At 39.1% G+C, this 24,075-nt stretch overlaps 1 protein-coding gene across 4 annotated transcripts in view; it reads right to left on the bottom strand.

Annotated features, from left to right (window-relative positions):
- The window catches only part of MAP2K5 (mitogen-activated protein kinase kinase 5), a 233,478-nt gene that overhangs the window by 32,210 nt on the left and 177,193 nt on the right, over positions 1 to 24,075 (bottom strand). For 3 of the 4 annotated variants that reach the window (XM_036218037.1, XM_016140982.2, XM_016140980.2), the window contains 2 exons: positions 5,821 to 5,882; positions 2,683 to 2,728 (listed from right to left, as the gene is read on the bottom strand). In XM_036218037.1, coding sequence (XP_036073930.1) covers positions 2,683 to 2,728; positions 5,821 to 5,882 — 108 coding nt within the window. The remainder of the gene's footprint in view (positions 1 to 2,682; positions 2,729 to 5,820; positions 5,883 to 24,075) is intronic. The other variant, XM_016140984.2, reaches the window with a different exon arrangement.

Raw genomic sequence — 24,075 nt, 5'->3', positions numbered from 1 at the left:
TGATGTGGATGCTGATGATGAAACTTTTGAGCAAATTCTTTATGTAGCTTAACAGCTACTGCCAGAAAAGGGCACCAGCTCACGTGGACCTTGGCTTCCTCAAAGTGTGAGTGCTGAGGGATTGTCTTGCTCTAGCTTTAAAATACTTCCACTTTGAACATAAAAGCTGATAACCATCTTAGGAACCACACAGTGTAGGTAGAATTAAGTAGTTAAAAAACTAAATAAGTTCCAACACTGGAACTTAATGGCCTCAAGCGTCTGAACTTGAGTTTTACATTTCATCTTTAAGCCTGACATGGTCAAAGATGGCAAAGATAATGATTTTAAGACTTGTGTATTCTGGATATAAGGTGACCTCAACAAATAAAAAGACAAAAACCACCTGAGTGTCCACTTTGTGATGGTCCACTCCTCCCTGCAATTTGGTTTACTTAGGCTGAGACTTGCTGCGTTCACCGGTGGTCAGGGCCATGTCGGAATCCATTTACGAGCTCCCTAGTGGTAAATCTGTAACTCTCAGTATTTCTACCCAACCCATCTCTGACTTTCTTAACTTTGATTTGGAAAATGCAGGCCTGTAGGGAAACCTCGACAATCCTGCAGGCCTCACAGCCAATGCGGCCCAAGCTGGGCAGACCACACTGATACCCTGCTGCTTGGGAGATAAACTGCTCTAGCTGTGAAAGGCAGGCCCCCACCCACAGTGACAAATGCACTCTCCAGTTCGTTTGTGCATTCCAGAGGACGCTTTCAAATAGGTTGTAGGCAGAAAGGAAAAAGGAAAAATTAAGACCATTAATATGCTAGAAAGAATAAAGAGACTGCTTCCTGAAGACTGGGTCTTTGAGATGTGACTCAGGTTCCTCAAGCCAGAGACAATCCGCTTTCTTTCCCATCCCCTACTGGGCCTGATATTTGGCCAAAGGAAGGCAGGGCTCAACTTCTTGGACCACAGGAGCCTTACATGCACTCACTGTTTCCTGCCTCCTCACTGAGCCCTTCCTAAGCCGGGGGGAATCTCATCATTGCTATCAGAGAGAATCCATTCATTTAACTCAAACTGTGAGTAGTACTAGAAAGAATGTTAAATTAAGTATAGGATGGTGCTTCCTGTGACTAAATTTTTCATGTGTTTTACTGATTTATTGATATTTGTTAATTAAAAATGTGAGACAACACTCACCGGGTTATATAGTTATAAACGGATATATCGAAATAGTATTCTTTATCTCTCTCTCTTTACAGACATACACATACAACTTGCTTCCAAGGCACTGAAAACACTCACCTTCACTTTGTTTTTATGACTTGCCACCCTGGAGTAGTGTTCCTTACCAGCACATATGTGTGTGTACTTTTATAGGTGTAGGTACCATCTGTAGATGTTTTATTTTTAAGTGGCCAACTCATTGCAGTATCGAAACATGCATTTACAAACATATCTGCTTTATGAAACCCTACTCCTTTGTTTTAATAGCTGAGCTATCCAGCCATAGCAAAATAATGTACAAGGTAAATGGGTCTCCATCTCTAGAACCTGTTCCAAGTTTTCTCAGACGTGACTAACTGCGAGAATTTCCCAACCATCAAAGAGACACCCCGCCCCCCAATAAAAGGCCAGTTTATTCTAGACATGAAACCTGCACAGCTACAAATCACAGAGGTTTTAGGGGTAAACTTTCTTTAACTTGAAACTATCCCCCAAAATCGAGATTTTGCTCCAGATATATTAAAGAGAAAACTACCTTCCTGAAGGCACTCATGATGCAAAAGGGACAGGAACTGCTATTTTATTTTGAAGATGAAATCTGCATTATACAGAAATTTGAGTGCTTCGAGTGTTTATTAGGATGAAATACAAAGGATGAAAACCTCTGAATGAACCAGTTTCTGTAAAATGCTTATTGTTTTAAAGTGGTAGAAGAAAATTGGTTGGAATTTGCTCTGACTGCAATAATCTAAAGATCGGGAATGGCACGCAAACCATTAGAAAGAGTAGACTATAATTATTATTTACTAATGCTGGATTCTAATGTTATTCTAACAGCTTGTGCGTTGTCAAATCAACAATCTGCACTAAATAAATGACCATTTGGGAATTGTTAGGGAGCGTCTCTGTTCCTCTCCCTGCTTGACTAAAAACTGTCATTTGCAATCAAAGAAAGCGGGCTTGGAGCTGAGAACACAGCACCAGCAGCCTTGTAGTTGTCTCTTTCTGAGGAAAGACCAAAGATTCTCATTAACTTGATCTTTTGCAGCCAATCTAATTTCATTTTACATGAATCCAAGAGGACTCCATGCCACATTCAGAATTTCCTGTAGGATCGCACTAAAAACTTAACATGTGGTCTCCCTTTTTTTGTTACCAATCCTCTGAGTTCTGAGAAGCTGTAATGACAAATAATAACGAGGAGTAGCCTAGATTAACTTGTGACCCTTGAGGGGAAGGCAAAGGAAAAGAGATCTGCATTAAATTTCAAAAACAGTGGCGGGTGTTTAAAAAGTAACAACTATTATTTGAGCATATGAGCTTCAAAAACACCCTCCCAAATTAAGTAAATACTGATGGCTCTCCAGAGCCTGTGAATGTTTTAAATTCCACTGTGGTCCTTTTATCAGAATGTTAAGCATAGATATATAATTGGAGAATTCCCATATAACTTAAAAAATGTTACTTACCATTAATTCCTCAGGTGCTGGCCTTTCTTTTGGCTGTTTGCGCATGCTGCAAGAGAAAAAAGAAACTGCCTGTTACCCACATCGTCTGTAACTTCGTGCGATGATTTCCGCCACTGACTATTTCCCCTGGAACTGGAATGTGTTCAGAACCCGTCCTGTTCAATTCTGCTCCAAGCAAAGGCACAGCTCGTTTCGCTGCACTTCGCTTTATTGCGCTTCGCAGATGTTGCTTTTTTCACAAATTGAAGGCGAGACCCCCCACTAGCCAGAAGGTTATGACTCACTTTATTGCGACGTTTGCTTTATTTGGAGTGGTCTGGAACAAAATCCACAATATCTTTGACGTATGCCTGTATTAGCATATATCCCCTCTTGTTTCATTTGGCTTATAATCGGATTTTGGGAGATCTCACGAATCAGAAACACAAAGACTTTTTTTTTTTTTTTTGGACTTAGTCTTGCAATACAGATAAAGAATGAATTTCAATTTATTCTAATTCTACTTTTGAAACTAATGTGAAAAAAAAAGCAGCAATATTCTCTTCCTGATTCAGTTGTCAATTTATTTCAAACTTAAATTTAGGGAACAATATACTCCTTTTTTGGTGATTGGTATAAGACAATAAAAGGAAACATGACTACCAGATCAAGTGAGAAAACATCTCATTTTTCCATTATTGCTCTGAATAACAATATATGAGATCAGGAATTTAGATAATGCTACAAAATTACAAACAGGTTATTATTACATTATCTTGACTTTCATTTATTTTGGCTTCAAGCTGACAATTCATTAAACAGCTCTGGTAAAATCTAGCGTCTTAAAGAATCAGATTCCTCATGTAAAATAATTTTTGCTTATATGCAAAAGGTGTAATTAATAGCTGTAGCATGTACTCAGGTATGTCACAAAGCACCTACACATGGGACTGAGGTGACTGTATTTGTACGAAACTCAGTGTGGGACGAAGTCATGAAGAGAGAATGCTGCTTTTATTACTTGGAAAATCACACAGATGCTTTTTCTTTACATAAGGTGTCTTCTAACCAGCAAGAAAACTCTTTATATAATCTCTGCATTTACTGACAGTATTTTTTTTTTTAAGTAAGAGAACTTTAATGATCATTTGGTAAACAAGACCCATAGTTATGAACCATTAATAAAATCAAGGACATTTGCCTTCGCTATAAATAACCATATGCACCTCTCAAATACTACATCCATTAGCAAGTAATTCAAGCTGTCTCTCCAGTGGAGTTGGTAACAGTTCTAATCCGACATTCCGAAGTAGCTGTATCTCTTGGGAAAACAAGACTATTACCCACTATCATTTCTGTTTCGGCTTGACATCTGTGGAAATTTCAACGCAGGTTATCCCTCCCGCTGTCTCCATAAAACTTTTATATAACAGCTGCTTAATTTTTTGGACAGGAGGAAGGTAAAACTTTTATCTGCTTTTCTCCATGTCTGCCCAGAAGTAGCCCCACCCCCAGGTTGGTCTCAGGCCACACAGTGAATACGTGTGGTGGTCCAGCACAAATCCAACATCTCTGGAGCCAGTGATGCCCAAAGCAGGTGCTCCAGCAAGCTTAGGAACCACATAGCTTATTTTTCAATTTCCGCATTTTGAAATGGGGCAGTCCCATGATGTGCTTTTGAGCGTTTCTAGGAATTCCACGGAAGGGAAAATTAAGAAGAATTAATACATATTTCTGAATAATGGCTCTAACATTATTAATGCACTCAGGGTTCCCAGGTTTAACCAATATGTATGCTTTTTTCCTAACAGGGGGTGCTTTGGATATAAAATGTTTGCAGAGTGAAAATAGTTTTTAAAAGCTACAAAATATTATGTATTTAAAAGAAAAATAGAGTTAATAAAATTTTAAAAGTCGGGGGAAAAACTTCTCTACATATTTTTCTATGGAATATTAACTGTATGAGACATTTTTATTACGAGGTAACATATCGCACGTAGTCAAAAGGTGCTAAAGCCTGACATTTACATTAAGGAACATCTCTTGGCTTCATTTTAGCATAATCGTCAGATGGATCTAGGGAGAAGAGGGGAAGGGGAGAGTGTACAACCATTTCGCCTTAGCGAGAACTCCTGATCGCACCATTTCATGGCGCCACAGGAATGAAGGGTTTGTTTTCCACCAGTGGACACGACTCTGAAGGGGTGCGATGAAATGAGGAATTCGGCGAAGGAGGGGAAGGTAAGTGAAGGTGGTTATGAAGGAGCTCCAGCATGTACAGAACAGCTTCTAGTTGGTTCTGTCTCCTGTTCTGGGTGGTCGTTCGCCTGCTCCCAATTGCCTTCTCTCTCTCCAAGCTGCAGTGAGGGAGAGGACACAAGGAGGGGGCAGAGCAACTGGGCCTGCCAGGGCCACCCGAGTGCTGCCAAACGAATGGCGGGGAGGTGGATGATGTGAAAGGGCGAATGAAAGAAAAACTCCTTCTACTGGGAGGGAAAATGCAGAAGGCTGAAAAAGAACCCTCGGCAGGAAAATGCCTGTTTCCTCAGGTGTAAAATGACCAGGGTCTGCCTGGGGACTCTGAGGGCCCTGATGATTTAAGTCCTGTGGGTTCTCTCAGTTCTTTAATGGTTAAAGTGGGCCTAACAGAACCATTTCTCCATAGGTCTTTCAAACAACAAAATTCATTGAAATGGGACACCAGTATTGCGCTTAAAATATAACCAAAGATAAAAGTTATTTACTGAAAATCGGATGAATTAATAAACTGTGCTGCGTCCGCTAAGTGACAGACAGTTTTATGGGTAACTTGAGGTTACATTAATAAAAATAAGCTTTGTTTGTTCAATAGGGGCTATAAAATTTGTATTTCTTTAAAAAAATTAGATAGCAACAGTATCTGTGCTCAAAGTAGCCTGATTCTTAGCAGTTTACTAAAACAGGAAAAAGCCTCTAAAGTACATTTATAACCCTTTGTGTAAATAACGTTTACATAATTTAAACAATTTCTTCAGCTTTGCTGCCCCATCTGCCCAAGGCCCTGAAGTCCCTCCTGTCTCCAAAAGGAAGCAGCGAGAGCCATAAGGTCTCACGGAGCCTCCGAGTTAATGGCATGTATCATTTACATTGAGGGCATGGCATGTTTGCAAACGGGCTCACCACTGAGTGATGAAATGTACAAATGGCTCGGAGAACTCTCCAACCGGAAGGACGGGCGAATCCTGGGATGGAGGAAAAACAAGTCACCAAAAGTCACAGTGATTCCTTTTTCTTTCTTCATACCCTTCCTCCCCTGCCAAAGTAACAGTATAAAGATGAATATATAACAAGGATTCATCACCATGTGGAAAGGAAAATAAGGTCTCATTCAATTAGAAAGACTGTCTACACCCTCTTCCACATGTTTACATAAAATGCCAAATTTAAAGCCACACACATTTTCCAACGGTGAGAAACAGAAGAGCAAATAGGGAGGGGAGGTGGAAAAAGGACAATGATAGCCACAGGGTAGGAGAGAAGGTACGGAAGTGTAAATGAGAAATTAATGATTATTTAAGTAACACACAAATGGTCTTGTAATTAACAAAGAGCTGTGAAATTATTCTTGTGTTGACCTTTGTTCTTTTACTGGATTTGTTATTTATTTACACTTTCCTTTTTATTTACATTTATTTGTATATTCAACTGCTCTTAACTATTTGCCCCTAACGGAATCATTTGGGTTAGCTTTTTCTTTCTTTTTTTACGTTAATAGAAAGGCTTATAGAATGAAAACTGTTTCCTGAAAAAGAATTTCAGCCTATTTGTCAGTCTAGGCGACCTTGTCATATGAGGAAGCCAGTGAATTAAGGACACAATGAAAAACTCCCACCTTGACCACCAAACAAAACTGGGCTAGGGGTGGGCGGCACTCTCACGAGCAGAAAACTACACAGCAACAAACGCCAACAACCACCGCATAACACAGGGAGCAAACCCCATTACCATTTGCAAAGGAAGGCTTTAAGAATTTAGGAGTTTTTCCAAGAATGACAGAGAGCGCCACTGTGTTTATAGTGTAACGGCTCAGGATGTAATGAAATTACACTGCAGAGTACTTTAACAGTCATCTCATTAGACCTACAGTTGGAACAAGAGAGCCACATAAAGTAGGCAGCTGCAAATGACTCCATTCTCATCTATTCTCATTTGCTATTAAAAATACCTTTCGGCGGCTTTTTTCCTCCCTGACATCCCTACACAAAGTGCCCTGCAAAGTATGATACATGCACCTATTTAAATTAACAAAGGAATGACTTATTTTAATCTCACTGTGCTTTGGAGTGCTTTGGCCATTTGGATGAGCAATATATCATTACATACAACCTTCCAGCGCTGCAGGCAAGAAACTCAGAGCATGCAGCATTTGGTGGGAGCCAAACAATTTCTCTAGCATACAACTGTGTCAAATGCATGCATGTATTCATTATTGAGAACGAGAGGAAATGGCTTTGATGTAGTGGAAAAAAGAAGATGATAAAAGCACCTCTGCAATATGCGTGTCATTATCAATGGTGGCAGATAGATACAATCGCACAGCCCCCTATGTGATTAGTAAATATACATATAATTGCTGTGGCCAATTATCAGAAAAATGAGATCGGTAATTACAAGAGAGAAAATTAACTAGAACTCTTATTAAGGCTTTGTTTCCAATTCAAACAATTGGAAGCTACTGGAAAACACAATTGATTCAAAAGGAACTGAGGGGGTCAAAACAGCCCCCCCAAAATCTGTAAGAGGTTAAAAGAAAAGGAACGTGAGCAAAATCTTTCTTAGTTTTTGCCTACTTGTCCCCTTCGAACTTACTCTATTTATCCAGGGGAGGGGAAGGTTAGTAATCATAAACTTAAAATTGTCATCAGCAGACACATGCTTCCAAGAGGAAAGGAAAACAAAGGAAAATGGGAGTGAAATAAAATCTTGCCAAGTTCAAAGGATTACATGCAGGCATTATAGAGAGAGGACATGAAAAACGGGGGGCTGATGAAATCGTCTGCTCAAAAGAAACAAGGCACACAATAACATGACAAATCCTCAACGAAGGTACTATAAAATGGTCACAGAAGTCCCATCGGTTTGAAGAGCAAAAATAAAACATGATATCAATTTCAGCCCAGCCTGTTTTAGGAAAGCCATATATATCACCAAGCCTGCAAGGTTCTATAAGGCCCAGTTAAAGAAATGACATTTTACTGTCTCAAAAACGGTTAGTAAAAAGATAGTTCAAAGTCTGAGGTACAAAAATTATGGACTCTGATCAGGCAGTTATTTCTCTAAGTCATTTGTTTCTAAAATTTTTTTGGAGGTTGTAGTACTGTAAGTGTCTGAGTAGCAGTTGTTTTAAAAAGCAATGTTTAGGAAAACAAAAGCCTAGTGTCTTTATGTGGCTGAATATTTACCAAGATGGTTAAAATTCTGGACTGGTTTTCTACAAAGATCCTGGTATAAAACATGATGCTAATGTAGGCCTCATTTCAAAGTATGATATCAAGAGTAAATTAATGAATTATAGACTAGGCAATTTGATGAAGTTGTCATTTTAACATGGATGAGAAAGAAAACGAGGAAATGTGACATCTTTGCATGGATAGTTAATTTTATTTAAGACCTGATATTGTAGCCTGTTAAGTTCCTCATAATATAAAACTAAGGAACACTGGGTGGTACCCATGAATAATTTATTTCACTTGTGAAAATGCCAGCCCAAGTCGACTTTGCAGAACCACAGAGAGTTGATTCTCATCTCAGTGGTGCCTGGAAAGCATCACTCATCAAAGATGCAGGGGGAAATTGTATTCTCACATGCATAATGCCAGATATTTCTTTTCATTTTAAAGTCCATGTCTCTTGCATACCTCAAAGGAGAATTTTCTGAGCTATACAGAAGACTGACTGGCAGGCTGGGGTTGGTGGTGATCAGAGTGCCACACACAAACACAGGGCAAAGGAGTCCTCTGAGAGTCTCCAACCCCACAGAAGCACAAGGCTGTTAACACTCCAGAGGAAATCAAATCAACAGACCAGACAGCGTATATCACACTATAGGATTTTAAAGTGTACTTGCCTCATTTTTAAGTAAAATTAGAAGCTAGCTTAGATCAGGATGTAAAACACCTCCCAGAACCTGTCTATTTTGTGATGTGATTCAAATGCATTTGAAGGAGGGAAGTAGGCTAACTGGAAAGCTGCTCCAGTTTCACTGAGGCTCCCGGGGAGGGGCCGCACCCAGTCACCCCTGGGTGAGGCAGAGACTGAGAACCACGCCACGTGGCTCAGAAGACCAAGTACGAAAGTTGTTGCTACATATCAAAACTGTTCCCAGTGAAATACGGGTTCAAGTCAGATGAAGAAATACATTTCAAACAAACAAACAAACAAACAAACAAACCAAAACAAACAAACAAAAAAAACAACAAAAAAACCAAACACCACCACCACAAACTGGAGAAGCATTTACACTAGTAACACTCAGGACTGGCTGAAACCGACTCTAAATTGTTAATAAAAGTCATTCCCTTTAAGACCTTGGGTACCATTGTTCATCTTAAAGGCTTTTTGGGGGATGCTTTTCAGCTGAGCTTCTAAGCACGGACGTATGGAACGAAGAGTGGACACAACCTTAACCAAAAGCCTTAACCTGAGACTCTAGTCCCAAATCAACTTTAGAGTCCTGCTAAAGGGACATGAGCTGGATCTCGTTATGGAGCAGGCAACTGTTACACAAAAACAGCTGCCATAAACCATTTCAGTAAGCAATTCTGGCCATCAATGAGGACAGTCTCCAAGTCTCAGAGGTTTCAGTAACTACCTGGTCAGCCCCTTTTGCTAAACTGGAACACAAGCAGCCGGCACGCTACAGAACAGCGAAGGACAATGGGAAAAAAGTTTGAGTGATGCCTTTGCCTCGTGAATAATGAACAGTTCAGGAAGGTCAACCCATTACAACTGAAACTGTTTAATTATTAATTATGCACAATCTATGAGCAAAAGGACAAGTTCGGAATGTTTAATGTATGCTAACTTCAACTGGACTCTCTCTGGGTATTTTGTTATTAGCACTTGTCAGCAAGGTACTCAGGCATAAAAAAAGGCAAGTGGCAGAAAATCTGTGCGTGTGTGTGCACGTGTGTACCTGCACACTCAGAGTGGGGAAAGAAGTGAGGGAGGAGGTCCAATTCCAATCACAGGTGCTGCTATTTCACTTGAAGGGTAAGTGTGCCTATAAGTACAATTGTGACCTTGAGAGCAGGCCAGCACACTGGATATTCTAGATACAGAAAGCATAAATGAGAAAAATGCTTTTGAAATGACTTAAAAGGGAGACGACTTTTTTAAAGGCATAGTTTCTTGTTAAACTAAGATGTTTCTTGGCTTTGAAAGGATCTATGTCCTTAACATTAACATATACACGCACGCACACATGGAATCTGTAAGTGCAGTGGGTTGTGTCAATTTCCTGGTTGTGATATTGTACTATACTCGTGAGCTGCTGCCATTGGGGGAAACTGGGTAAAGGATACACAGGATCTCTCAGTATTATTTCTTACAACTGCATGAATCTAAAATGATGTCAAAAAAGAAAGTTTAAAAAAGGTAAGGAGCTAGTTTTAAAATTCTAACGAGGTCCAGATTCTTGGAGAGGCTTGGCTTTGTATTAAGAAGAAAGCTAACATAACTACGCAGCTGGTAAAAGTTAAGAGACCTTTACTTTAAAAACTACACCTGAGATTTAATTTTTGCCTTTAATGCTTAATCAAAGATGACAATGGAACTTGACAATAATGTGGTAATCAATTCAGACACTGATAGGACATAGACAGAAAATACTGTAAAAAATGATACAATCGTCCATTATTTATTTATTGGTTCATTCATTCTACAATTTTCTCAACCACCTACCATGTTAAAGGCACGGAGCCTGGCATTGTGGGGCGACTGATACTTAATTCATATCCTGAAAGAATGTGTATTGCTCAAGGGGACAAGACATGTACCTTAATAAACAGTCCTGCAAGATGGAGGAAATGGCCAAGTAAGAGTGCCAAGGCTGGGCACTCAGGCTGTACTGGGGAGCACTCAGGGTTCCATACAGTTTGGTTGGTACCTGAGTTCAGAGAGGAGACAAAGTCTAAACATCTGGAGGGCTGTAAGACACTTTCCTTGCTTTCCTACTGTCTTCCTTCCTCATTCTAGACGGCACCTGGGGTGTAGGGTCACTGACTACCTTAATCTTGTTCTGTCCCCTTCTCTTTGTGCAAAATGGGCACTCCTTCAAATTAAGATCTCATACTTATTGGCAGTAAAACATAAGGAAGCTAGAAGGGCAACTTCTCAAAATTCTCAAGGTGCCAGTTATACTGGTGAATTCCAAGGTCAGTTGTGCTGTGGTTAGATTAAACCAGCGTGGCAAGTTAAATAATATATGACAAGCCTTCCAACTTAGATTTCTAAGTCTACTTCTAGACTTCATGGTGCCAAAAGGTGGTTACCGTCACAGTCACCTGAAGTCTGACCAGTATTGAGAGTTATGCTCTTAACATTTTAAAAAATAAATCTTTTAATTCAAGCCTCATGTTCCTTTAGCCTGGCCTAACCATTTCTGATCTTACACACTGGGGTTCATACTAACTGGCACAGCTCTCTTATCGCTCTACTTCTATCCACAAAGCTGGGATCAAAGGTCATTTGTGATTCCAGTGGCTTCATGTCAGGCAGAACAGCATTTTGACTGTCAGACTCCAAATTGGCTTTTGATCTTCACTGTTCACTGCCTTAAAGTAATGTCTTTGTGAGACAACTGGCAGAATCCATAGGACAAATCTGCTTTCCACTGGGGAAGAAACCTAGTTTGTTTGGGGGGGGGGGGAAAAGATAAACGTCCCCCCGCCCCCAAAACTGGATCCTCACCTTTAAAGATATACACAGAAATTAATCTATGAACAAAAGTATGATCCAATAGTAGATTCTGGAAAATTAGCTTGGCTTTAATATTCTGAAGGTCCTCAATGTTCATATCTGCATACTTTTGCTGTAAGAGACTACAGTCAGGAAAAATGGCAGACACATCGAGAGAAAGGTGGTCAGTTAGAGAATGAGATAGCTCAGTTTTAGATATGAGTAAAACCAGGATTACACATCAGATTTGTAAAAATTTAGCCAATGCTTATTAAAAACACTTAAAAACGCGGCCACTCTGTGAGGGAACAATCAGTATTTTGACAAATGTGTGTATTTGATTTCACAGTGCAGACAGACCTGACCTAAGCTGTGTGGTGTTATGAGGGGCAGTGCTGGGGCAGGCATAAGGCTTTAAATTTAGGACGGCTTGCAGATGGACATCATCAGAAAAGAAAGCCTCTGACCCTCCTCAGCTGGAGACCAGAAAGCCCTCCTTTTACTCATCCCACTCCACATCAAGCCCTGAGCAGAGAAAGTGAAAGATGATTCAATTTCCGCACTGGGTCACCCATGCTCTGGGTTGCCAGATGTGACAAATTACATATGTGGGCATTTTGGTGTGAAGTTCTATCCACTGGGTCTGGGCTGACAGTAGCAGCTCATTTAACTTGTCTCAGATGGACCTGGAACCAGGGGCAAAGGCCTGAAATTTTCCCCACTGAAACACCCACCTTACTTATAAACTCTTAAATCAAGGGAGAACCAGCTGTTATGCAAGTGAACATCACGACCAGATGGCTTATGAAAAACAAAGTATAAATGAACAGGTCTAAAGGAATCTGTCTCTAGGTAATTGAAATTTGAGATTATAAAGATTTTTCCCATTTTCATTTTTCCCTGAATATGTTTCAGAGGTTCCTCAGTATTGGGATAAGAGGCAAGAGGAACAAACTTTGTCATAATGTCAAAACTAAGCCATCATTTATTCTACTAATTTTTTGTTACTTAAAAGATAAACATTTACTTAGAGATTTTCTAAACATATGGCAAAAGATCTTGGTGTTTTATAAAATTCCTTGAAAATAGATAGGTAGAGAACTGGAAAATACATTAATCTTTCAAACAGTATTGGTAAAATTGCTTCCTTTCTACAGCCAATGAACATCTATTTTTCCCTTTTTATTTTGGGTCTCCTGTCGGTCATAAGCTGGAGTGCACGGTGTGATTTGGAGGTGCCTATGTGAACAGGGCACACACATGCTCACACACGAACTCGCGCGCTGACATCCACACACGTCTCCCTTTTCAGTGGTGCAGGCAGAGCAGCAAAAAAACATGCTTGTCTCATTTACAAAAGTAAAACCCGTTATTGTCCCCTCTCTCTGTAGCCTCCCAATGCATTTCTATTGCTTTTTCATAAAACACTACTGCAAATAATCAAGCATGACCATTGACATCCACGAGATTGAGTTTTAGGAACCATTAAATGAGCTCACCCTCGTGGGAAGCCTCCTGCTCAGGCTGGTCTAAAGGTAATTATTCAGCAATTCCTACCTGTGGTTTTACCTTGTCCCTATATAGCGTTTGAATTTCATACACTGGTAAGGTCAATTTTTTTCCTCAGGAAAAGTCCAGCTACACATGTCTGATCCAGGACCTAAATTATAATGTTAATATACACACGGGTGTTTCACAAGGTTCCATGTGCACGAGTGCTGATTAAAAGCAATCTAGGATTAAAGGCAGATAATAAACTATATTAAAGAAAAATAAAAGAGAAAAACCTGGGAGAGAAAAAAAACCCCTAACAGGTTCCTAAATGAAAGGAATTATTCTTCTTTTCACAGGTAAGGGTTTAACACTGAAACATCTGAACTACATCCACATATACTGTTCAAGGGCAAGAACCTGGCAGGTCCGTGTCCTCAAAAATCAACAAGCCATAACACTATGGAGCCTGACTCTGAAAACTCCCTGAAAGCCCAAGTCCATGTCATCACACTGTACGTCCTCCTGAATGTTCACTCGACTGTTAGTTAAAATAATTACTGCCATTCACCGTTCGCGCTGCGAGCTATGGATTAGGGGAGAAACAACTTCCAGTGGCTGCATGGTATAGAAGTGTTGGTGGTATTTGCTTACACGTTTTTATAAAAAAATTCAAAGGCTATGTCAGCTGCGACTCAAAGACTGAAAATTATATGCGAAATTATGCCCTTACCTGGTCCTCTACAATAAGTGCAGAGAGAAGGGAATTTAAAGCTGGCTAAAGAAGATGTCGAATCAGTTTAAAATTAGTCAATGTGAGAGGAACAAAGAGAGGGAGACAGGGAGGGAGGGAGGGAGAGGAAGTGGAAAAAATAGAACTACATACTGTGAAATGAACAAGTTCAGTTAGAATGTTCATCAGGATTTGGAAAATCATAATGCCATCTGCTACTCTGGACCTCAGAACATCAGGGATCTCATGGGCCCAGACGCTTCCATTTCCAGGAGGAAGGAAGGAACTTACACTCCCTGGAATGCTGCCTCCATTCTGGATGCAGGCAACACCCCAGCCGACCAGTTTGGAATCTCTTTTGAGAACATTCACACTGCTCACAGACGCGTTTTCTCTGGTTTAGGGAAAATTAACGGCAGGCAGAATGATTACAGCAACTAGGCAGTGAGGCAGAGCAGTGCCCCAGCCTGAGCTGCTGGGTAACTGACCCTGGCATCCAACTTGGGCTCAGGGTGTGTAGGTCCCATCATGGTGGATTAAATGAGCATTGTCCTACGGCTGGATGAGACTTCACAATAGAGCAACACATGTTAAATGACAGCAGCCAAAAGTGGCTCCACCAGGCAACTGCCCATTCACAGAATGCTATTCACAGGCCTGCACCACCAAGAAATTAATTCATTAATAATACATCAGGCTTTGTGGACAATTCAAAGAAAACAACACAAAGCTACTTGCTTAACGATTGCCTAAAGATACGGAATTATTCCTGGTTAAAAAAAATTTAACCAAAATCTAATTGACTTACTGAAATCAAAATCATAGGGATGTTTATGTTAATATTTTACTTCTTTTCTTAAAAAAAAAGAAGAAATGGAGAAAACCTATCCACCAAATTCACTCAGTAGCACTAGGAAATAATAGAAATACAGAGTTTTTTCATCAATAGCTAAAAAAAAATCTGATATTATGTAATTGTATTTAAAAATTAGTTTTTCTCACTTTTAAGTCACTTTGTATATCCTTCAGACTTTCAGGATAAATTTTGCTTTTACCTTGTTTCTTCTGTTACATTTTTAAAACTTATTTCTTTCTCCTCCCTCCCAACAACTCATAAATATGAATTAAATATAATTATAAATGAACAGAACATTAACTTTTGGATTACTGCTGTGTTTTGGTAGAATGTTAATGTCATTTCTAAGGAAAGTTATTACCAATAGAAAAAGTAATTACAAAAGGAATCATGGCCTTAATGCTAACCTATTTTCAATCTTCAAACCAGCCAAAGTATGTTAATTTAAACATGCTGAACTTTTTAAAGGAGGTATTACATTTCTAAGGGTTGCCTTACACAAAAGAGGAATATCAGTTTTCCGGCTCCTAGTTATATATTCCCAACACTATGAGACACAGGTCCAGTTAACAATATCACTGGTGGAGAAGACTATTGTGTATCCTCTTGGATTAACTTACCAAATTTCTAATGCCTCAGTCATTAACTCATACAAGTTACAAACATCGTGAAAGCCCACATCATTAATACCTGTTTGTGCAAGTGGTTAGTATTAGTCACTGTGGTCAGAAGCTCTGGGCCTGCACGGGGTGTTGGAGGGCTCAGGCCGGCAAGTCTGGTCTCACTTTAAAACCTGAAGTTGTGTGTCGTGAGAGGAACAGGCTGTCCTTAGGCTGCTAGGAGCTGGAGAGATGGGGACTGTTCCTGTTACTTCATGCTAACTTCAGAAGCCAGAATTATGGCCAAATCCTTAAGGCAAAATATGAGTGACTATTATTTTCTCTGGAGTTGGTTAATACCACTTACTGAATTCCAGGAAAGGTATTATTAGGCAATCATTCTCATGTCCTCACCAGGACCCCGGAGAGCACCTGCTATGTTCACAGCCCAGCAGTTTCTCAGTTAACCAGTTCTCAGTTAAACTGTCTAGGAATGAGTGATTCTGTATGAATTCATTTTTTAAGATAACGGTGGTTTAAGAGCCACATCTTTTGTATATGTAAATTTTTCTAAAGCGAGTCAAGCTCCTCCCTGACAACTTAAACAGAATATGCAGAAGAGAATTTAATTCTTTCTCAAAGACACGAACTCATTCTTATAGACTACAAAACTGAACTGTATTGCAATATACCTATGCCTTTGGGCCATGTCTGCAATGCTTTCTAAGTTGTCTTCTTTTATAGCTTTTAAAATAATCTCTCCCTTTCATGCCAAAATGTTCAGCTGTAACTTTCTGCTTCCATCAAGGTCAATTACAGTACAGCAGACAGAGCCCTACTGTCACAGTTTCCTCATCTGTAAAACGGGGTGTGTGGGAAAGCAACATGACACGGAAAATATCAGGGTAACATTTTTTCCCCCCTAAACATTAAGGTTAAGCCTAGACTTCTGAATTTTGATAAAGGATCATATACCTTTCAAACATGTCAAGACTGTTCTTAATAAAGCCCTCATAATTTCTGATCAGAACTATAGCTTCCTAACTGTCCTTCCTAATAACCCATCTTCCACAAGTCTGTCAGTTATTGTTCTAAAAGATAAATCTGATTTTGTTGATCTCCTGCTTAATACTTTCAGGTACCTCCCCCTCCCCAAAGTGCAAATGCCTTCAGGCACAGTGTATAAAGATCCTTTGAACTATGGCCCTTGCCTCATCTCTAGATACTGTGCCAAGCATTGCAGCCATAGTGAACTTCTAAAGGGGCTTCAAGTATATCTGAGGGTAACTCTTACGGGCCCTTCTGGCTACCCTTCACTGTATAGCCCTCTGGTACATTATCAGCTCTCTTTTCTGTTTCTCCAATACCTTGTCTTTACTTTTATTATAAAATTTACATAGCTGCAAACATCATTAATTAGCTTATCGTAAATAGCCATTTATCTGAGTGGTTAAAATGACAGTCACTGTGCTCCTCTGAGAACTCAGGCCATTAAGTCTCATACCACTTATACAACCTGTAGTTTAGTTTAAAGTGATCTATTTACATATGACCATTTACTGGTCTGCCTCCCAGTCTAGAGTAGAAACTCTTTAATGGTGGCAACTGCATCTTATTCATTCTCTGTCTCCAGTACCTGTTTCTGGGATTAATACATGTTTACAAATGATTATCTGGGCCATAGTCAATGGTTTTTAAACTATAATCTACAGAACTCTAAGGACTTATGTGGGTCCCAGGGGTGGGGTGGGGATAGGGTGGAGATAAGGTGGAGATCTAAGCCTCCTACCCTCTGATCATACTAGAGTGGCTTTAAAGTAAAAAACAAAACAAAGAGACAAACTAAATAACTTGTGTCAAAGGACACCATTAAGAAAATGAATAAAAAAATCCACAGAATGAGAGAAAAAAATTTAGTCTAGTATTCAGAATATATAAAGAATTCTTACAATTGATAAAATAAAAAGACAAATAACCCAGTTTAAAAATGAACAATGGATTCGAATAGATATTTCTCCAAAGAAGATATCCAAACGGCCAATAAAAACATGAAAATATGCTCAACACCATTAATCATAAGGGAAATGTAAATCAAAATCACAAAATCACTACTTCACATCTATTAGGATGGCTATAATCAAATAAACAGAAAATAACAAGTGTTGACAAGAATGCGAAGAGATCCGAACCCTCATAAATTGCTGGTGGAATGTAACATGGTACAGTTGCTGTGCAATAGTTTGGAAGCTAAAAAATTAAACAGAGTTGTCATATGACCCAGCAATTCCACTCCTAGGTATACATCCAAGAGAACTAAAACTATACATTCATATAAAAACTTGTACACAATGTTCATGGCAGCATTATTCATAGTAGTCTAAAACTGGAAACAGCTCACATGTTCATCAACTGATGAGCAGGTAAACAAAATGTGGCATAACTATGTGATGGAATGTTATTCAGCTATAAACAGGAATTAAATTCTAGTAAATGCTATGACATGGAGAAAATTTTAAAGCATTATGCTAAATTAAAGGCACCAAGCACAAAAAGCCAGATGTTGTATGCTCCAATTTATATGAAATGTCCACAACAGGGAAGTCCTTACGAACCAAAAGTAGATTAGTTAATGGTTGTCAGGGATTGACAGAGAGGAATCAGGATTGTTAACAGGTCCTGGGTTTCTTTTTGGAGTGATGGAAATGTTCTGGAACTGAGTTGTGTACTTTAAAAGAGTGAATTTCAGAGTTTTATGAATTATATTTCAATAGAATAATCTCAAAGGGAAAAAAAGGAAACAGAAATGAGTTTCCCTATGATGGCCTCTATACTTAGCTGCTGTGTTACAGGATAGAGGTCCATTTCAGCTGAATGGGATAGGCTGCCATAGAAGAAAAGACAAACTTAGGCCACATTCCATTTGTGGAGGACTAGCCCCGCTAGAAAAATCCACATTTTAATTTACTTGAAGGAGCAATTACTGAGATCCTGCTTGGGCCATAATTGCTACCAGGTGCTGGGATAAATCCCTGTGCTGGATGACTTCATGATCTACTGGAAGACAAACTCACAAACTCAATTTGATTTAGTACGTTAAGAAACTATAATAAAGTTTTGTGAATGATGCTATGCTGAATTCTGCCTAGCAGTGGGTGGGAGTGTGGTTGGATGGGGGAGGTGGAAAGGTAACAGAGACAGCTTCAAAGAGGAGAGTTGGGCCTTAGAGGATGTTTAGGCATTCACAAAGGGAAAAAGGGGAGAAGGTCTTTCCAAGTAGAGGGAGGAACATAACTACAGGTGTTAAAGAGTGGTGAAGCTTTGAAGACTAATGACTGACCCAAAGTGAGGCTGAAAAAAATATGGGTGAGAGTCTCAAACGCCATGCTAAGAAGTTTAGATGTCACCCCATATATAGGGGGATCCCCAGAAGGTTTAATAGCTTGAAATCTATATTTTTAAAAAGATAATTTGGTGGAAGTGGGGAGAAACAAAGCAGAGAGAGAAAAACTTAGAAGCTTTTTAATAATGTGGTCATAACACAGACTCTTCCCTCCTTTTTCTTTTCCTTTTCCCAAACCTCTATTTTTTTCATTCCCTTCTTCATGTGTCATCTTCTTCTAGAATAGAGATGTTAGCCTCCTCCTTGTTTTGCCCAGCTTATGTGGAAGTGTCTAGCTGTGTGATTAACCTCCACCCTTTTCTTCACTGAGCTACCAGGTGGGGCTGGTGCCAAATGCTGCTTCCTTCAAACATGGTATGTTTGTTGGCATTTCTAGGAAACATCAGAGGAACCATGTCAAAGTGAAGAGTCTATTGGAGGTGTCTTGGTGTTGGTTCAGGTGTTTGGTGGGGTAGATGATTGTCTCCATTCATAATGACTCTTTTTAGTACCACTGGAATGATGTGCAGATGCCAGCCAGGCAGATAAGTAAATAGTGAAAACTCTCTTATGTCTTCATTAACCTTTATGATTAAATAGTCATAACTCACAGAAGGCATACACACTTTCATATATTAACTTTTGTAATAAATGGTCTATTAAGTATGTTTTTGGCCAAGAGAGTGTGTTCACATCTTAAGTAAACCTGCTTTACTCGTCTTTGAGGACCCAAGGGCAGGCCCCACAGTAACTCCTCCACCCCACTCCCTCATCTTGCCCATCATCTTTTCCATCGTCTTTCCCCCATCCCTACTGTGGCATTCCTCTCAATCCACTTTTCCAAGCTACAGACACGACAAGGCAGGTCAGCACCTCCCTCACCTCCCACACTGGTTCACAAAGGTCTTTTTAGAGCTGTGGTTTGCATGGCTCTATCCATTGGCCTGGAACACTGGCATTATTACAGTGATTCCACTATTTTGATGGTGTCATATCTAAAAACTGTTACCTAATCTAAGGCCATAAAGATTTATACCTATGTTTCCTTTTAGGAGTTTCATAGCTTTAGTTCTTACATTTAAGTCTCTGATGCATTTTGAGCTAATTTTTGTATATGTGAGGTAGGGCATCCAAATTCATTCTTTTGCCTGTGGATATCCAATTGTCCCAGCATCATTTGTTGAAAAGATTATTCTTTCACCATTGAATGGTCTTGGCATCCTTGTTGAAAAACAACTGACCATGGGTTAGTTTCTGAACTTTCAATTCTATTCCATAAGTCTATCTTTATGTCAGTACCACACTATCTTGATTACTATAACTTTGTAGTGAGTTTTGAAATCAAGAAATTTGAATCTTCCAACTCTGTCCTTTTTTGTTGTTTGTTTTGTTTTCCAAGACTGTTTTCGCTACTCTAAGTCACTTGCGTTTCCATACGAATTTTGGGATCAGCTCATCCGTTTCTGCAAAAAAACCTACTGGGATTTTGACAGGGATTGTCCCAAATCTGTAGATCAGTTTGGGTAGTTCCATTCCATGAACATGAGATGTTTTTTCATTTAATTCTTAAATTTCTTTCAATGATGTTTTATAATTTTCAATGTATAAGTTTTCCGCTTTTGTTAAATTTATTCTTAAGTATTTTATTTTTTTAATGTTGCTGTAACTTGAATTGTTTTTCTTAATTTCACTTCTAGATTGTTCACTTTAGATTACTAGTATATAAAATAAAACTGATTTTTGTGTGTTGACCTTTTATCCTACAATCTTACTGCATCAATAATTTTTTGATGTGGATTTTTCTATGGTTTTGTACATATTATACATCACTTGCAAATACAGTTTTATATCTTCTTCTTTTTCTTGACTAACTGCCCTAGGTAGAACCAGGTAGGTACAATGGTGAGAAGTGGTAAGAGCAAATGTCTTTCTCTTGCTCCTGATCTTAGAGGGAAAGTTATTAATCTTTCACCATTAACAATGATGTTAGCTGTGGATTTTTAGTAGATGTCCTTTATCAAGTTGTGGAAGTCCCCTTCTCTTCCAAGTACATTGAGTGTTTTGACCATGAAAGGGTGTTGAATTCTGTCAAGTGTTTCAGTGTCTACTAAGGTGACCATGGGATTTTTGCCCTTTATTCTATTCTTATGGTGTATTACACTGATTTTCATATGTTGAATCAACCTAATATTTGTGGGATACATAGTACTTGGTCATGATGTATACTTCTTTTATATACTGCTGGATTCAGATTTGCTGGTATTTTCTTGAGGATATTTGCATCTATATTGATAAGGGTAATTGGTCTGTAGCTTTATTTTCTTTTGAAGTCTCTGTCTGGCTTTGGTAATACTAGCCCCATGGAAGAATTTAAAAAGTGATTCCTCTATTTTTTGGAAGAGTTTGAGAAGGATTGGTGTTAAATTTTCTTTGAACATTTGATAGAATTCACTTGCGAAGCCAGATGGTCCTGAACTTTCCTTTGTAGGAATTAAAATTATTTACTTGTTGTAAGTCTACTAAGATTTTACATTTCTTCTTGAGTCAGTATTGCTAGTTTGTGTTTTTCTAGAAAATTTTCCATTTCATTTCGGTTATCTACTTTGTTGGTATACAACTGTTCATAGTATTCTCTTATAATCCTTTTTATTTCTATGTGATTGGTAGTAAGGTGCCTGCTTTCAGTCCTGACTTTAGCCATTTAAGTCTCTCTTTATTTTCTGTCGGTCCAGCTAAAGGCCTGCTAATTTTGTTGACTTTGTCAAAGAACCAACTTTTGGTTTTATTGATTTTCTGTTGTTTCTCTAGTCTCTATTTCGTTTATTTCTGCTTTAATTTTATTATTTCCTTCCTTCTGCTTGCTTTGAGTATAGTTTTTTTTTTCTACTTTAAGGCAGAAGGCTACGTTATTGATTTGAAATCCTTCTTCCTTTTTAATGCAGGCATTTATAGCTAAAAATTTCCCTCTGAGCACTGTTTTTCTGTATCCCATAAGTTTTGTTATGCTGTGTTTTCATTTTTGCTCATCTCAAAAGTATTTCCTAATTTCCCTTGTGATTTCTTCTTTGTTTCATTGGCTCTATGGCAATGAAAATTTGTGAATGTCCCAAATTTCCTTATGTTATTACTTCTGTTTTCTACCTCCTGGACCCTTTGACTCCTTGGCCAGTTGTCCATTCAGTCTACATACTCTGTGTATGCTACTGCCCTCTATCAAAGCCCTGCTCTATGTTCATCTTGCACAGGAGGTTTTCTTAGAGTAAGCAGAAGAGCTAACTCTTCGTCAGATCCACCCAGATGTTCTACAGAGTGCCACGCCGTGCCTATCCTAAGAACATACCCTTCTTCCTTTCTATCCTCATCAGGTAAGAACAATCAGTATAACTTGGAATTATTCAGCTAGCATCTTAAACAATCGAGCCCATGTTTGTCTATACACCTGGTCCAACTGTAGGCCATTACTGATCACTAAAAGTTTGTGCTTATATTTCGGAACCATTGTGGTATTTTACAAATATTATAATTAGTTCTTACTAAGAAATCAAAACTTCCATGTAGAAGATACTTATAATCAGGTATAAAACATGACATATGAAATAAATTTTTACTAGTGAAATGAATAAACAGAAGTATAAATCAGGGATTTGCTAATTGCCTTGCTAAGCACCTACAGATGTTAGACAGAAATTTATTTTTAGCTGTAATATGCTTGAAATATATATATTCAGAGTAATAATCTATTTTTCTGGTTGTCATATTTTAGATAATTTGAATATTCTGAAACACATCTGTGAACTCAAAAATAATTCACAAGAAAGTTTCAAGCCCTTCTTTCTGACACTTACTTTTTTCCTTTCTTGACCTGGTAAACTCTACTCACCCTTTAAGACCTAGCTTAAATGTCACCTCCTCTTAAGGGCATCTCCTAATCCAGCACTAGAACTAACCCTCTCCTGGCAGGACAAACCCTCCTGCCTCAGGATTGTATAGTATACACTCTACAATGAAATAATTACTCATTTTTGTGCCCATATCTTTTCCAAGGCTATGGATTACTTGGGGGTAGGTCAAGGAGGAAGTCCCCACTCAGTCATTCCAATTCCCAGCACCCCGATCCACTGATGGCCCCTACTAGCTGGCTCCAGTCAGCCTGGGATTTGGTGACTTAGTTATCGTTGCTGTATTTCCATCTGCCTTATCACCAGTGTGGCCAGCCCTTTGTTGCCAACCAAACAGGGAGCCCAGACCCTGGAGAGAGTGTTAGATAGCTACATAGCTTCCTGAGTCCTAACACATTATGTTGGCCAAGGATTTGAGACTGTACTTCTGCCTTCCTACCTTGACAAACAGGCCTAGTCTGCAGTTGGCCTGGGTACCTTGCCTAGAAGCCCAGTTCTCTCGAGGCTTGGAGGCTGTCCTGACTGTGGCCTTGTTCAACTTGGGCTAGCATATAGTGAGTGGTTTTGATAACCATCTGCTGACTCAACGAACACAAGTCCACCCATTCTACTTCATTAAATAGGGGGTTCATGCACAATCTCTCTTTTCAGATGAGTGTGTTTGACCTTATACATACCTCTTGGATAACCGATTTCATTTGTCACTTTTAGTTTTGCTAGGATCACTATTAGTGCAAAGACTGAAGACAGATGGTCAGATTGCTGGGGCAGCAGGGAATCACTGACAAGAATGAGGAGTGACCATAGAAAACAGAGGCAATCACAAAAGAGAACACAGGAAAAACACCAAGCAGAACAGCACAGCCATGTAGGGCCATTTAGCCTGGGAGCAAATGGCTCTATACACCTCAAGAGGTCCAAGCGCATCATTGAGTGCCAAGACCAAACACACGGGCAAAATGGTTGATAAAATTCAATGAAAGAACAAGGGAAGCCCCATACAATTCTAAAGCCCTAGAGGGCATCAATATATCAAAGTTAAGTTTGGTACGATGTTCAAAACAAGGACCTGAGTCATCAAGAAAAGGTTAAATGATACTCTCTATACTCTATCAACAGGCTGCCAAGAGCAGATACATTTAGAAAAATTTCTTTCCAGAAATTCAAATTTTCTCATTGATGTCAGAGCTTAAAGCAGTGAATCTCAGTTATCTAGACATAAGGGCTACCTTATTCCCCAAAGATTTCAGATGGCTAAGTCATCACGGCACACACACACATCACTTACAGTGAACCAAAGTACTTTACAACACAGGTATTCGTGGACTTGGAGAGGGTCTGATTAAAACCTGAGGGTTTTAAAGTAAGAAGTTCTTTTGAGAAGCAATTCTGAGGCACCTGATGGTGTCTTTAAGACAACACTCATATTCTGAGTTAGCCAGGTCCAAGCCAGATTGAACTTCATCCAAAATTAAACCAGATTGCTCAGATTTCTGATTGGAGTTTGCTTATCCTGTTGC

This window comes from Rousettus aegyptiacus, unplaced genomic scaffold (assembly GCF_014176215.1).
Source record: "Rousettus aegyptiacus isolate mRouAeg1 unplaced genomic scaffold, mRouAeg1.p scaffold_m13_p_3, whole genome shotgun sequence".
NCBI lineage: Eukaryota > Metazoa > Chordata > Mammalia > Chiroptera > Pteropodidae > Rousettus > Rousettus aegyptiacus.
Note: the sequence above shows the minus strand (reverse complement) of the source record. Positions and strands in the feature narration are given on the sequence as shown.